The following is a 16969-nucleotide window of genomic DNA, read 5'->3' on the forward strand; positions in this document are numbered from 1 at the left end:
AAGACTGCAACAGTAGGTGTAGTTGAACTATACAATAGTTCAAGTAGATTTGTTTAGCTTTGTTAGAGAAGCAGCAGAACATAGTGAAAACTGTCAAAGCAAATTAGAGTCTAAAGTCTCCCTTACTCCTCAGCCTGGGCCGTGCCCCCTCCACCACCCCATCCTCTCCTCATTCTCCTCTCAACGAACTTCTCCTCATCCTCACTATCCGATCCTCCTTCACCCTCCATCATCTCCTTCATCCATTCCTACTGGAATTCCCTCTTTCCTCATTCAACTAGAACACACACACACACACACACACACACACACACAAACATGCACGCATACACACACAAACACACATGCAAGAATATATATAATGTAAGAGAATGTACATTATTCAGGATACACTGGTGAATTTTCTTTGAGAGGCAGAGCTGTCATGAACACTAGACTACTTCAGTGGTTGTGGGTGTGTGCACCATTAGCACTGTAGATTACACATAAGATAACTGTGACAACTGATCAATCAGCAAATGATGTGTGCTTTGCTTCAGGCAGAATACACACACGCACACACACACTCACACACACACACACACACATAAACAATGCATCTTTTTATAATCATAATACCTTCACTGTAGACATAACTAGGTTAGTGTGCACTGTCCTCATATGCCATTAATTACTATGTCCTAACGGTAACAGTGTGCAAGACATATTGTCAAAAAAATAAATAAATAATACAAAATAAATAAATAGAATAAAAAAGGCACAGAGGTAATGACGTCTGATCTACTGAGCGGGCCACTTGGCTTTCAACGTTATTGTGATTAATAGGCTGAGACACTTGATGACACCAACGTACAACTGAGACCCAAAAAAATGTACTGAATTGAATACCTTTTATTATAATTTATTCTTCTTCTTGCCATGGATTTTTTTTTTGTGAAGCACTTTGTAATTTTTTTTAGATAAGTGCTATACCATTACAGTTATTATCATATTATTGTCCACACTGAATACCCTCACACCCCACCCTGACCCTCCTGTCCTCCCCACTCTGTCACACTCAGTTATTACCAGGATCTCTTTATGGCTGCTGAGATAACAGAGAGCAGCGGTTCATTAACAGCACTAAAATGAGGGCTCCATCGTCAGCCCCAGCCTCTTAAGAAATCATTGCTCTGTGATATTCTTCAGGGGCAATTTGAGAATTTGTCCTGTTGGACTACAAAGGGAAAGCAAGTACTGGATATTAAACTCACAATTCTGCACTACAGACAAGCATCATGTCTCAACCACACAATGATACTGTGCTGTTGTTGTTCACCCAAGACTATTAAGGCAAAGGGAGGTTGCTATCTGAAGTTGACCCATAGTCATTAAGGATATCTGTGTAACACCGACAGACATGATGTGTAAATGACGACAGAAAATGATTTAAGACTGAATGTTTGTTACGTTGCTCCGTCAGCCTCAAAACAAACACACGGAACACTCTCTCTCAAAGGAGCATTTCTGTTCCCTGTGCACAAATGTAGTCCTGTGAGAACAGAGCTGTGATGAGTGCAAGCTCCACCCTACCTACGTGCTCGCAACTGTTCAATTTGTTCTTAGCCCACAGTATTTCATGAAGTTGACTTTTAAGACTTTGGAGGTGAGAACAGTGACTAAAGTCTCTGCTTCTTTGGCTGCACTGCTCACTTTGATTACTGACCATGACCTTTGCTGGTTATAGCAAGACCACACTCCAATAGTTATCATACTTTGGATATTAAGAATAACAGGATAGCCTCTCTCCTAATCACATCTGCATTCACACAAATCATTATGGTGAGTTAAGTTGTCCAATAACTTTCCTACAGGTTTTAATTGTATATCAGGATATCTAAAACTTTGAATGTACTTCCAAAAAACAAAACAAAAGTATGAGTGAATGTGTAAATAACTAGACTAAATATACAGTATAACCCACAACCTCACCCTTCCAATAACAAATTACTTTTAACATTCATGTTCATATGTCAGATATCCGCAATTATAAGCTTTGAAATCCAGAATGAACATTCTGGATGTCTGCAAAATATTCCCATTTAATTTCATCCATCATAGGGATGGATGCTTCTTTATAATGTTCTGTACATCGTTATCATGTGCATAGACAAGCTTTAAAACTAGTGGAACACCATACTTTGGACCTGTGGCTACATTATTAACACTATGTTTTATTTTTAAACTAAAATGATCACGTCCACATAAGCATTTTGGCTGCGTATCAGTTTTCAGTTCACACTAACACACCTGAAAATACATATCACTTGACCACTCACGCACACTGGGCATGTGTGTGCCAGTGTACAGGAAGGAAGCATCTGGTTTATAGTTGCAGATCACTGAAATAATAGCTCGTCTGCTATAAATGGAAGCAGTTGTATCACTGTAAAATGCAGAATTTAACAGTTCAACAGCTGTTAGCAGAGACAACAGGGTCAGCAACGTGTGTAATTGATTACGCATGTTGAATTCTACACTGGTTAATGATGCTAATACTGGTTGTGTTCTTCCTGAAGGTGGGCATGTGATGCAAGCCTAACAAATCAGTGAAGGTTACGTTGTGACCAAACAAGAAAGTGTGAGTGTCTATGCCGTTGTTTCAGAACGTTTCTGACCGTCCAGACTGAAAATCTGCTACTTTCAAACTAAAACAGGTCCAACAGCATTTACAAAATTCTCCATTTTAGCAGCTCTAAAATGTAACCTGAGAGAAACGAACTGCAAGCTCTAAAATAAAAGTACAGGAAAGAAAACATTACCTCATATTGAAACCCATAAAAATCATGATCCAATTGACATTGGATTAATATTGTTTCGTGATCAATTGATGTGGACACATTTCCACCATTAATCGATTAAGTGCTTAGTTATCAAAGACCATATCAATAATACCTATAACAATTTCTCAGAGCTAGTTGATGCATGTTTGTTTTTATGTCCAGATCTAAATATATTCCCCTTCTCAACTATTTAGAATTCACAGAAATTCATAAAACGAGCAATGATGTGTGGGTCAGAAAGATGGCACCAGTTTCCTCAAATGAAGATGAAGATGTTTGCTCATATATTTACTAATCAGAATCAATCTGTCAAATAACCAATTCAAGACTGAGTGGTTAAGGCATTATTCACTCGTAAAAACCTTTGGACTAATAACAGATTATGAATAATAGTGGTAGCACAGCTCAACTAAATAACTCTGTAATCAATTAAAATTCAAAATAATTTTCTACAAATGAAACTTCAGAAGAGCTTCCTTTTGTGACTTCATCGCGATCACAGCAGGACATATTGATGATCTAGTGAAATTAGGAAAGTGGCAGTATAATGCAGCTTCACGTAGAAAAAACACGGAGGATCACAATAAACTACCGCACACACGCTCCGGCTCTCCACGGATGTTACCTGGCTGACAGCTGTCACGGTCCGGGAGCTCCAGCGCCGCGGGTGGGGTCCCGGTATTCGGTCAGGGTGCCCGTGCCTCCCCGCGTCCGCGGACTCAATCCTCCGCTCCTGACCTTCCTGATGCAGAGTCTCTATTCTACCTCCATGTAGCTGCAGCAGCCGCCCCGAACAGTACATCCAACCGAACCGGAGGGAGAACACCGGCACCCGTCTGGAGTCACGGAGGGTTTGTATTGTGCGCAACGGCAGCTCCGCTTCACCGTCCCTCTCTGTTTGTCTGCGTCCCTCCGGCGCTGTGCTGAACACAGCAGGAGTGGCCAGGAGCCCGACAGGATGGATAACACACACACACACACACACACACACACACACACACACACACACACACACACACACACACACACACACACACAGAGAGAGAGAGAGAGAGAGAGAGAGAACACGCCCAGCCAGCCAGCCACGCGCCTACAGTACCCGCCTTATACCGTAATACTCCTAAAAGACAATAGAAACAAGGATCAGAAAGAAACAAAAACTAAAAATTCTTGGAGCTCTGTTTTTCCCCTCTTTTAACTCAGAGTGCCTACCTTCTGAATCATTGTTCTCCTCCCTTTGTGAGCAGCACATGGCCCAATGTCTGTGCAGCCGTTTCCAGACATAAACTCTGTAGAGTGTCTGTAGCCCTGGGTCCAGACTATTTCAATCCTGAGATACTGAATTTGTAATTTTTTTGTGTGTATGTATTAGAAACGTCATCAACATGCCCACTTGCTGGCGGTGAATCCTGTGAACAATCTCTTGCTGTTTTCTCACAACAGCTCATTCATCCATTCTCTGATGGTGCACATCAAATATAATTCAGTTCAACCATCGTGAAATAAACCATGTAATAGTCACTCGGGTTATTACAAAGTTCCATTAGCCTACATGACAAGGTCAGAGCAGCTCACACATCAATCGTGTGTGGGGACAGTACAGTTTCACTTAAAGACGCTTTGAACGGGGTCAACTGTGAAACTCTGGGGAGCTGTACCAGTTAATATTAGAATGATAGATGAACACATCGCTCTCCTGCTTCCTGGGTTCACTGAAAAATGCTGATTGGAGAGCTTTTGGGTGTTGTATCAGCACGGTACCTTGGATATGCTGGATAACAGAGACGACTCCATCAGTCACCCTGACAGCCAATCAATTAGCCAGCCAATCAAGTGAGAGTATGAGTGAAAAATGTGGGTCAGTGGCATGATACTTGTTGGTGCTGAGAGAGTACTGACCTGCTGTGCACTGAACACCAGATCTGTCACTCTCAAGGCTTCCTCCTTTAGAACGGTCCAATTATAAGGTTTTCAGTGATATGTTGGTCTGAGGGTCGATCGACTTCAGGTAGACAATATAACAGGAATGTTCCTGGAGAATAGGTTTCATTTTTCAGACTGCTCACCTTGACAGGTTTGTAGTTTTGTTGACTGATGGACCTGCAGATCAGCCACAGATGCTTGGGACTCTGTGGATTTGTGGTAGTTGTCTCTTTCAAAACTCATACATCTACTTCTTGCTCCAGACAGGATACTTCATAGCTGACAAATGCTGCCAACTAGTACGTGACCAAACACCATGTTTTAGGTGAAGTTGTTGTAGAGGTCTTCTTCATCAAGTGTTGGAATTATTTTCCATTCACTTGAGTTTGATCAATCAGTTAAATAACTAGGTATATTACAGTGATATTTAAAAAAAAATGTCTAAAATCGTTGTCATTGAAAATGTCATTATGCTCTTCACCCCGGGCCTGACAGTCAATCACATTTAAAGCTTAAACCCACAATGTTTTTTCACTTTTGTGTAAACTTCAAAAGATAATAGATCATTCTTTTAAATGTTTATTATTGCCAAATCAGCTATTACAATATTAATCATCCATACAGCATCAGTTATAATATGTAAAAGTTCTAAAACTGATTAGATGTGTTGAAATGGGGTGCTATCAGTGAAGCAATCAGTCACATCACATTCCTGAGCTGAACTTGGTTGATAACCCTGCAAAGCAGCCAGAGCAGGCGTCAACAATAACACAACCAACACATCCCAACCTCTCCCATCAGCCCTCTCATCAAAGCCACACTCCCAAAACACATGAACATTCACTGTCTGACAACTGCTAGAAGCTAAATTCTGACTATCATATCTGCTTCAGTCGTGTAAGTCATGTTGTGTGAGTGAGACACATTTGGAAATGTTTTTAATCTATCTTTTAAAAATGGTGAGACAGTTCAATTAAAATGCATTAATTCAAACAAAATTCATTAAAATCATTATATGTTCATATACCAGTAATGTGCTGGTTTTGAATCAGTCCTGCTGAAAATGGAGGAGTGCTCTGTTACAGGAGTTACGGTCCAGTTAACAACAAACCCTCATCGCTACAGTTCAACTGCCTCTGTGTGTATACAGGCATAATCAAGTGCAAGCATTTCTGTGTGTCCCCAGGTGTCTGTTGAACTGCATAGTGATGACACAGCGGAAGCATCTCTCTCTCTCTCTCTCTTTGTCTCTCTCACACACACACACACACACACACACACATTTAGCAATGTGACTGCTTGACACAATATACGTATATATGAATTGGAATGCAGCAGAACAGCTTGGTCTTGGAGGTACACAAAGGAAACAGGCAAAATAAACCCATTAGGACCCAATACCTTTCCCCCACATTCACCCTAAGCGGTTTGGTGCCAGTGAACTAATAAGGCTGTGACACTATTGACACTGAGGGTACATAGGACAAAACATACATAGGAAGACTTGCTCTTACAGGCCTCTACAACATACATAATGCACATGCACAGTGACTGAAGCACACATGGACTCAGGCCCCCCAGGGGTTAATGTGGACACTGTTATTTATTACATGACATATGTTCCTCTGTGCCGCCGCTGTGGTGCCATCGTATGTGTCTGTTTTTGTTTATGAGTATCCTACATGTGTGTGTGTGTGTGTGTGTGTGTGTGTGTGTGTGTGTGTGTGTGTGTGTGTGTGTGTGGCTAGTGTAATATGTTCATAAATGGATGTAATGGGCTCCATATGGCAAAGTCAGAGAGCTGGAGCAGAGTGTGTCTGGGAGAAATATCGCCTCTGTCTCCACCTTTCACACACCACTGAGCTAACACTCACATACACACAAGCACAAACACACAAGGGGTAGGGAGACGCTGCTTCTATTAACGGTATTTGCATGTTAGTGCAGCATGTTGTGAAATGGAAACGATTAGAAGGAAACACACAATTATCGTTTGGGATGAGGAAACAAAGCAAGGAATGGGGAGTAATAAAGGCAATGTATAAAAGAGGGAAAGCATGAGAGGGAGAGAGAGTATCAAGTACTTATAATGCACTGTAAATGGACTGCATTTACATAGCACTTTTCTTGTTGTATTGACCAATTGAAGTGCTTTACACTATAGGTCACATTAGGCCAGGGCCTCTCCCAGTGGTTCTTGTGGGACCTGCACATTCGTCTCCACCAGACTCAGCAGAGATGAAATACTGTTAGTCATGAAGCTAGCCCTGGAGAGGTGGTTGGAGGGGAGAGAGCAGCCATTTGTTTCTTGGAGTGATCATAGGAATACATCACCTAGAATACATCCAACCATGAGCCTGAACCACGAGGCTCCTCTGGACTTTCTGCAGACACTTCACACACCTCCAAGTGTGTTAGAGCAGCCATTTGTTTTTTGGACTGATCATAGAAATACATCATCTAGAATCTAGGAAACATCCAGCCATGAGTCCAGCAGGCCGAATAAACTTTTCTTTTTTAACTAGGTCAATTGTCTATTGGATGCATTGTCTGTTGTTGCTACTGTTTCAGGTCTGCTCAATGTATCCCCCAGCTGAACATGTTCACAACCTTCCTGTCGCTGAAGGAGGGTCTCAATTCATTTCTTTGCAAACAGACATGACGCATGTATTTGTATTATAGAGCGGGGAAGTGAGAATTGATTCCAAGTGCATGTGGATACACATTCTAGGTCACATCAGGTGTGAAGTGATGCACTTAGAGGTGTCAATTTGTGATCAGATGACCGAAGACCAATGTCAATAGCACGTCTGAACATGTCCTTAGAGCAATGGTGTCAAACTCGGTCACAGAGAGGGCCAAACAGGTTAACAGTTATTAAACAGGATAGACAGGATATTGAAGAAAGTGCAAAGTAAACATACTTCGGCTTCATTCTTCTTTTATTTATGATTTTAGCAAGTTCATTAATGCTTGGGGTTAGGTTCTGTGCTGTGGAAACCCTCAAGATGGAGTGAAGGTGTGCATCAGTGAGACGACTCCTGTGTGGGTTTTTGTTCATCTTCATCACAGAGAAAAGCGTGTGGGGGAACTTGACGGGGCCAAATACTCGGCAGGTGAGGAGGGGCACTCGTTCCGTGTGCGTCTAGCCGGGAATTGCGCATCGTGGCTCGGCCAGTGGAGCCTGTGCACTCTGCCTGGCTCTCTGGCCAGAGCGAGATGGAGAGAGAAAGACAGAAGGAAAAAGAGAGAGAGAGATAAGCTTGAGAGTCACGGTGAACTTGACGGGGCAGGCACTGGGATCTCTGGAACGCTGGAAAAATAATGTAATATCATCAAATACTCGGCGAGTGAGTGGAGAGGAGCGCTCGCTTCGTGTGCATCTACCCGGCCATTTCGCACTGTGGCTCGGCCTATGGAGCTTTTTTTTCACAAAAAAGTGTGTGTCCTATTTACCAGCGGGCCACTTAAGATAGACATATGTTATTTTATCGCAGGCAGGATATAATTGTACCATGGCCTGGAAGTGGCCAGCAAGCCTTGAGTTTGACATCTCTGCCTTAGAGTAACCATTGGGTTACCATGGTACCTCACTGACTATGGTCCTTCTTGCCCTGTTAATCATTTTGGCGGGAAAGTCAACCATAGGATTCCTTGTTGATTCACAATTATAGAGGCCACTGTGCGCCTGTAAACACTTAAAGGTAATTTTATAGACTTGCTCTTATCTATACCACTCATAATTGTATTGTAGAGGTCTTCATTTTCTTGGACTTCATGGTACTGGAAACTGTGGGGCCTTATGTACACAGGTTTTTGCCCTTCTGTCTATTTAATTCAGTTTGTCACAGGCAGACTCTCAAATTCAAGGTACATCACCATGGTAACCTAACAAACAGGGTGAACCAGAGCAAAGGGTCTACTAAGGTAAATTCATTTTTAATTTTGAAAAACATGTTTTGATTTGATGATAAGCACTAAGTAATAGATGAATGATGATAAATGATTAGAAGGGGCAGCTTTGGATCTAAAGGCAGAGCAGAACCCCAGATTGCCCCCAATGATGATCATCTGTGTTTCAAACATATCCCTCTGAAGAATTGGGTCTGGAGTTTTCCTTTCACACATGAACGATGCAGCAGGACTATTCTAGAAAGAATATGTAAGAGAGTAGCCTGTATTGGATGTTTGAAGCAGTATAGGATTAGTCAGTGGAAAACACTGAAGGAGACAATTCACAATTCATCCTTTACTATCAACTTTGCCCCTCAGTGAAAGATAAAGTGGAGACCATCTTTCCAATTCTGTATTGGGTTTGTCCACGATTAGGTCGCACTTGTATTGTATATGTTGTGTAATTGCCTGGGAGGGAGAACACCTACACTTGGTACGAGTAGTCATTTGCCTGGATCTGTAACAAAAAGCAAATTGCCATCAGCATAACACATATAGTACATTTGAGTGTGGAATCCCAACAGATGACCCCAGGAAAATCTTCACAAACTGCTTTGGCAAAATTATCTATTGCAAAACAAAATAACAAGGGAGAGAGCAACAAGCTTGGCTGAGTCCCACAGCCAAGTTTAGAATGTGAAAACATTTTCTCAGTAGTTTGATCAGCTGCTTCAGGTGAACAACATAGATACAATATAGAAGTTGTGTTTCATTTTGCATATCTATCTATCTATCTTTCCATCCCTATATATATATATGAGCAAATTCAGCTTCACAACAGCATCTTTTGATAAAACAGCTTTCACACCCTGACAGGAATATATATTTGTGTACTGAATAACTTCATGTAAGTATGTGCATCCTCTCAGAATGGAATTTGTTTGGTTCACACCATGACTGTGTTGTAACTCCTACTATGCCTACTCTACTTTTTCTTCTGAGGCCTTTACAGTGACACATTGCACCCCTTTATCTGCCGTTTGATTCTCGAACATGTTTCACCACTCATCCAAAAGTCCTCCTCACTTGTAAGAGTGGGGAGTCCAACGCACCACACCACAGGAGCATCGTTAACTACCATGCAGGAAAGCATGCACACACCAACTTACACCTCAGCCAGCCAGCTAGACTAGAGGGAGTAAAATAAAACTGTACACATTCTATCTCTTTCATTTTGTATCTCCTTGTTGCCTCATTTAGGGCAATATTGCGTACCATTGGCTCTAAATGATAAGGAGATAAATATAGATTCCAGAAGCAGTGCTGGATGTCAGTCCAATTTATATCAGAAGCCATGCCAACTCAGTCCAACAAAAGATGAGCTCTTTTGTTGTACACCATTTGTTTGTACAGTCAGTTCTTCTTTCCACCTACTCGCTCACCAACAAATATGGTCAAAAGTCTAGTTGTTGAAAATCTGTGGTTGTGCTGTTTCAGTCGTCGGTGCTCTGTTGTTTCGCTGATTTTGGCACCTCTGTGGACAAAAGCACCGTGTTTCCACCTTGTCCTGTTGTAAAAGTCTTGTGAAAAAAGGACACGTCTGTTTGCATGATGCATAGCAATGACGTAATTTATCCTTTTGTTGCTGTATGATTGTTATCGTTATTTTCTCTGGTTGGCAAACTCACATTTTTATGACAGTTTGAGATCTGCATGATTCAAGTCCCCTGCTAAGATGATAATGGCCTCTGGGTGAGCCTATCAGCTGTTTGTGTGATGATTTTACATACATGTATGGGGTTTCTGGAGCACCTGGGGATCTGCTACCTGCTTGTAAGTGACTGTAAATTTGGCTACCATCTATATTTAAAAGCCTCCACTGACATAAATGTAACCCGTATAGTCTGATTAATTATTCTCAACGACTGGAGAGCTAACTGCAAGTAGTTTCTGTGTCATTATGCACTTTATGTCTGCCAAGTGAACAGACAGATTTACACCATGGAGAAGATTAGTTTTGAGCTTTATAAGCCAAAATTGAGCTTTTCTAATATTTCAAATTTTTCTCTCCCAGTTTTGGCAATTATGAAATATCCTCTGCTCTCTTCTGTTTGTCTTTTCATGTTTTCTTCTTTCATCCATTTGTACTCTCTAATCTATTTCATATTGTTTAACAGAGAGGGAAACTAAATGGTTCCTTTAGAGAAACTGGGTCACTGAATGTTTCTTGCTACGTTTTAAGTATGTCAGTGGGAACAACAGCAGTAATGGCAACCTGTGCAAGTGTCCATTTAGATTTGAGTCATGCAAATGGCACGGCTCTACGGATCACAATTTGTGAATGCAGGAAGGAGACTGATACCACTCTCTTGTTTGTGTTTAAGGTAAGCGCCTATATAACCTGGGGGTTTAGCTTAGCAAAGACTTTACCAACACTTCTAATACACAGTATTAATGTGCTGTTGAATCTGCACTGGAAGTGAACTCAGTGGCTGTGTAACTGTTGTAAAGGCATACATTTAAATTTAAGGTGAGTTTTCACTCTTCGGCTAAACTTATTATCTCCTGGCTCCAACTTTGTTCTTTAGAAATGACATATCAATCTTCTTATATTATAGCAGGAATAGTAACCAAAATGTGAACTATTCTTTTGGCCAAACATGATTTAAAGGGGGCAAATGAAAGTGCCACTTTTCAGTACATTAATTTGGGTCTGTGGGTTGCCCATCAGTCCATAACACTCAAAATATCACAAGCAGGAAGTTTGTTCAGGGGCTGCTTAGGTTTTCGGTCTACCAAGTCTCTACAGACTCAAAGTCACCACCAGCTGCTGGAGAACCTTGTCAATCAGCCGTGCCTCACCTGGAACTCAAAACCTGCTACCAGTCTCTTGGGTTGGGGCGGCCAACAGACATGCAAGCGGAACCCACCCTCCTCTAAATGAGGTCAAGTATGCCATACTCGGCTGAAGCTCATGTGCTCACACCTTCCTTTCAATACTCTAGTTACTCAATCACACACCCTATAGTTGCAGTCCCTTGCTCAAACCTTCGCTAATTTCCTTCCAAGCGCACATCACTCTCCACTATACAGTACTGTACACTCAAATACTCATACATTTACCATCTGTTGCAGTCACACTGACTGCACTAGAAGTGCTCTCACCCCCATCTGTGGCCAGTTAGCATATCCATAAAGTTTTCCCATCTTCAGCAGGCAAAAGACAAAGTATACCAAAAATGTTTTTATGAAGAAAGTTTAATTTATGTTGAAAAAAACATCAATCTGAAAAATACATCTGATGTTTACATTGTCCCTAAAATGTGGAGTCAATATCAGTTATTTAAATTTATTCTAAGGTATTTTTCTACCAGCAGTGCAAGTGTTCATGTTCAGTCTTGTCCTCCTTCCTGCACTGAGAGACTGATCAGTCATATAACGGGAAGTCTACACTGCAACCCAGGCCCAAGACTCCCCTTCTCTCTCTCCAAACTGTGTCTGTCAGTAATTTTAGTCTCTGTGACAGGGGTTGTGTTCTGTGATCATAAGGGTGCCGGTGGTGTATAATTTAGTGTATGAGTACAGATGATGGATGATGAGAGAGGAGGAGAACTACTTCTGCCACATTATGTATTAAAGAGGTTCTTGGGTGTAGAGAAATATCCGCTTTCTCTCTCTTTCTCCTCTCTCTCTTGTTCTCTCTCTCTCTCTCTCTCTGACAGCCTACGGAGTTTCTCCTGGCAGTCCCCCTGTAAAAGGTCTTCAGAAAGGAGCCAATTTGAGAAAACAGCAGAGGATCCTCCACACAATTCACCTCAACGAAGTGGATGCGTTGATGAGGCTTCTCTGCGTGTGTGATGACACACAGGGGAGGCTGTGCACCCATCTGAAAAAACAATACAGATGGCACTAACTCAAACATGTATTGCCAATTTTTATTAACGGTTTATTGCAGAGTGTTACATCTAAAAACCAAACAGGAGAAACCCCCCAGAGTCACAGCAATACAGAGGTGGTAACGTGAAAAATCCACAGAGCAATGTCATGTCACACTAAGTGTCATGCACTCGTCTGCTGTTAGTGCATTGTAGAATACTATGCACGTTGGGTGCTACATCACCTCTGCCCACTAACTCCCCACTCTAACCCCACCTCTATGAAACTCAGTGTGTCACTGAATTTCCAATTTTTTTCAGTTGAAAAGAGAAAGAAATATGAGCATTGTTTATCAGCTGACCTGAGGCAGAGCAACCTTACAACATATTTAACATACATCATGCATTCATAGTACACAATCATGGAAGCAGACAGCTTAAACAGACCCAATGAAGACTCTCAGTGACAAAGCCAAAGCTGCATGGAGAACAGAGAAGTTTCCACTGGGCTCTGGAAATAAAGCATTTCCGAGGGAAGGGGACAGCAGCAGTGTGTTGTGGCAACACTTTCCATCATCGTGGCATCACAGCAAAGATGGTAACCTTTTCAGAAAGGCAACTTTTTCCCTCTTTTTCCCAGCCCATATACTGTAACGCACAATTTAGCTGAATACATCTAGGCTGAGTGTTAACATCAGTCTGCTAGAATGTTGAAGCACTTGTAATGTTGACCATATATGTCATATTAGTAAGTTGAGAGAGGTCAGGATCCATCTGGTGGTACCGACACCTCAGCGGTAGCCTGTGGAGCCTTGTTTCTCATTGATCCAATGTAATTATTCAAACCAAGGAGGTTATGATTTCCCCCATGTTGGATATCTCTTGGGACAATACAGAAGATTCAGGCAATTCACATTTGTAGGAGTTCAGTTTATTGCTGGTGGGTTCACATCCTGGAATGTATGGTTTGTTGTTTATTTACATTAATTGAATAAAGACCTGATTCATTGAGAAAAAAATGATGACCAAAGTGATGAACAGTTAACAAGTGAACCAATGTGATGTCACCCTATTCTGCCAGCTGTCCCATGCAGGATGTAGTTAAACCACACTTGACCTCAGGTCACGACCTGCTTTCTTCATTCGTTATTTAAAAATGTCGCTTAACATTTGTTAATTGCGAGCTTTACTTACTGTCTTTGTACATTTGGTAAGGTTTTCTATTACACATGTTCCTAGTTTAGTCAGTTTCCCCCCCACTGTATTTTTACTCTTGTGTTTCCACCTTCTAGTTCTTCATGGTGTGCTTCTGTTGTGGTCTTCCCACCTGTTTGCACTGATCCCACCTTGGTTTTAATGTTTGGACTGTCTTGTCCTTTATTTTGTTATTAAAGCACTGAGCTGATCTCTACTTCAACATCTGCTGTTGGGTCCCTCCCCTTGCACTGGTTCACTGCACTATGTCTGAATAAGTGACAACATTGCCTACATGCATATGGAAAGATCTCATTGGATACTTAATCATAAATATAAATTGTGCTCTTACCTCTTAACTCATGTTTTACATCCCTCGCTAACCTTGTATATCTAAATACATTAGTCTCACTATTGTAGCTGACTTTGGGACTAGGAGACACTAGCTGCAAGTTATGGTTGCATTACAACCATGGTTGCTATGGCAACTGCTGCAGATGGGAAATGAGCAGATGTGTCTAAACAACTATGCCAAAGATAAACAATGAACATGCCAGTGTGAGCTATGTGGAGAATACTTCATATACCTGAAGACCTGTTTAAAGAACAGTACCTGACGATGGTCAAATTTGACCTTTTGCATTTTACTTGATTGAACTTAATGTGTTCATACCTAAATTGAAATTTGGAAACATAGATGCAGCGCTTTTGGAAGTGAGACACATGCAACAATAATGTTAAAATTGCGTGGTTCATATCTACTTTCAGTCACTGCTCTTGTTATTTTAAGTGTCTTGCACATGTGGGAGATTCAAATTGGTTGCCTCTGTGATGTGGTCTGAAGAAATGATTGTGTAACCATAGTCTTGCGATCAGCAAATTCACTTTAATAACAATATTTTCATTATTTTCTGTATCACCAATCAGGTGGCATACAGAGGATAATGTGATGCCCACATTAATGTTCTAGCCTTCTCTAACTAAGGATTTGAGTCATGTCTGTATCCAGAACATTTGGCAACAACATCAAGCATCATGTAGTTCCCATCCATAACGAGTGCCATGATAATGATTACTACAACACCTCCTGAGAAATCTGTCATTTGCATGAATGAGACATCTCATTGACGTCTGTGTGAACAGAAGGAACACATTAAAGGTCCAGTGTGTAAGATTTAGGTGAAAGAGATCTATTGGCAGAAATTTAATGTAGAATAATTCTCATGATGTTTTCACTAGTTCATTTCATCTAAATTGTATGAATTATAGTTTTCTTTACCCCAGAAAAGACCCTTTATATTTAAATACTTTATATTTACATCGAGGGGACCCTCTCTACGGAGGCTGCCATGTTTTTTACATTAGTCCAGACTGAACAAACTAAACATCTTTTAAGTTTTTATGACAACTGAAGCTACCAGGTGAGGGGTGTTCAGATGCAACATGTAATTTCAACACTAGATATCACAAAATTCTACACACTGTACCTTTAAATGGATATTGAAATGTGTTCTGAATGTGTAGGTCACAGATGTACACATGGTATGGTTGACAACCCACACAGAATGATAAACAAGTTTTATGTTATCTGAAAATTATGAAACCACTAGACACACATGTTTACCGATTTGCTTTTAACTGTGTGACCTTAACACCAGACATAGTGATGTATCCTTTTCTGGTGTTGAGGCCACCATTTTTCTGAAGCCGGATATCCATGACTTCCAGATAACTATATGTTGTATCGCAGCAGTATTTTACATGTTCTTACTGTCCTATTACTTCAATCTCACTTGTCCAATGCCATTTACTGTGTGATGTTGTGGCTCCACTTTACTTTTAAAAAACAGTACAGCTTTGTGCATTCATTTTTTATTTGGGGGTATTTTCAACAATATTGGCTCAACAATGAATACAAAATTGCTCAATTTATCCACAAACCAATTTTGTGGTGCCATGAAAAGTAAAGAGAGCACAGGGCTAAAACTACAAACAAGATGTTTCGTCAAAGTATTTATTTACTGGATTTTGTTCAGAGGCAAAATTTTTAATGAATGTGCTTCATTTCATAGAGGAACAGAGGACCAGGAGGTGGTTAGGGTGGATAGCAAACACACACACACACACATATATATATATATATATATATATATATATATATATATATATATATATATACAGAGAGAGAGAGAGAGAGAGAGAGAGAGATAATAGAACAGAACAGAATAGAGATATAGAGATATAAAAATATAGTAATCCCTCCAGTGGCTGGAAAAGGCTGGGGGCTACCACGCCAGACAGGACCCAAGGTGCAGGCTGTGCAAAGATGCCCCAGATACCCAGTTCAGTACATAACAGCAGGGTGTAAGATGCAGGCAGGTACAACGGGTTCTGAGGCCTCAGTCCAGAAGAGCAAAGTCCTAAGAGCTAAGATAAATAGATTAATTTGCATCTAATTGTTGAGTTTACAAGTTTATGTAGTAGAATCCAGGTGTTAAATGTTAAATCAAGAACCATTTATATTAATAATATGCCCCCTGTCTATCAAATAATGAAAATAATAAAGTATATATTTCCTTCAACCTCCTGTCAGATCAGACCAGTGCATCTCATCAGCTCATAGTCCAGTTTCTAATGTAACTGGTTAGTCAGTGTACTCTGTTGTTTCGGTAGGAAAATCCTTTCAGTGCAAGTACTTACTTCCCAGCTTTGTAGGAATCCTGTGTCCATAATTGTATCAATGTTATAAAATAACCACCTGAACTTTTGCAAAACATGCAATCTGCTGCTGTAATGTAAAGTGGGGTATTTTTCTACTTCAAGGTGTGTCCACTAAAAGTGTCTGTTTTTCCATATACAATTTTATATCCATTCCTGTGAACCTATGAATCAGTTTCAATCAACATTATCTTTGTCTCAAACTTTAATGTGTTTGTTTTAAGTGGATACAATCTTACAGTTAGTTGGTCGCCATCCATAAAAAACCAGAAGATAAATAAAGGTGGGTTTTTTTCAACATTGGCAATGGGCTACTTTATGTAACAAAGAACAATAGGAGGGAGGTAGATGAGGCTGAAATTCCTACTGGAGAGTGCAGTAATTGCAGCACTTAAGAGCTGCGCTGAGATGGAGTAATAAAGAGCACTGTGACTAATACATTCATGCACACGTATACACAGAATATTGCTCTCTGGGAGAATGAGTCAGTCTGGCAAGGAGAGAAAAGAGAGAAGGTAAACAAATAAATGAAAAAAGGGGATG

The 16969-nt window shown here is 40.7% G+C and overlaps 1 protein-coding gene across 2 annotated transcripts in view; it reads right to left on the bottom strand.

Annotated features, from left to right (window-relative positions):
- Positions 1 to 3806, bottom strand: part of dok4 (docking protein 4) — a 50565-nt gene extending 46759 nt beyond the window's left edge. The window contains exon 1 of one of the 2 annotated variants that reach the window (XM_069524678.1): positions 3448 to 3806. In XM_069524678.1, the coding sequence (XP_069380779.1) occupies positions 3448 to 3624 (177 nt within the window). In that variant the 5' untranslated portion in view covers positions 3625 to 3806. The remainder of the gene's footprint in view (positions 1 to 3447) is intronic. The other variant, XM_069524729.1, reaches the window with a different exon arrangement.
- Positions 3807 to 16969: the final 13163 nt, after the last annotated feature.

The sequence above is a fragment of the Paralichthys olivaceus genome, chromosome 1 (assembly GCF_024713975.1).
Source record: "Paralichthys olivaceus isolate ysfri-2021 chromosome 1, ASM2471397v2, whole genome shotgun sequence".
Lineage (NCBI taxonomy): Eukaryota > Metazoa > Chordata > Actinopteri > Pleuronectiformes > Paralichthyidae > Paralichthys > Paralichthys olivaceus.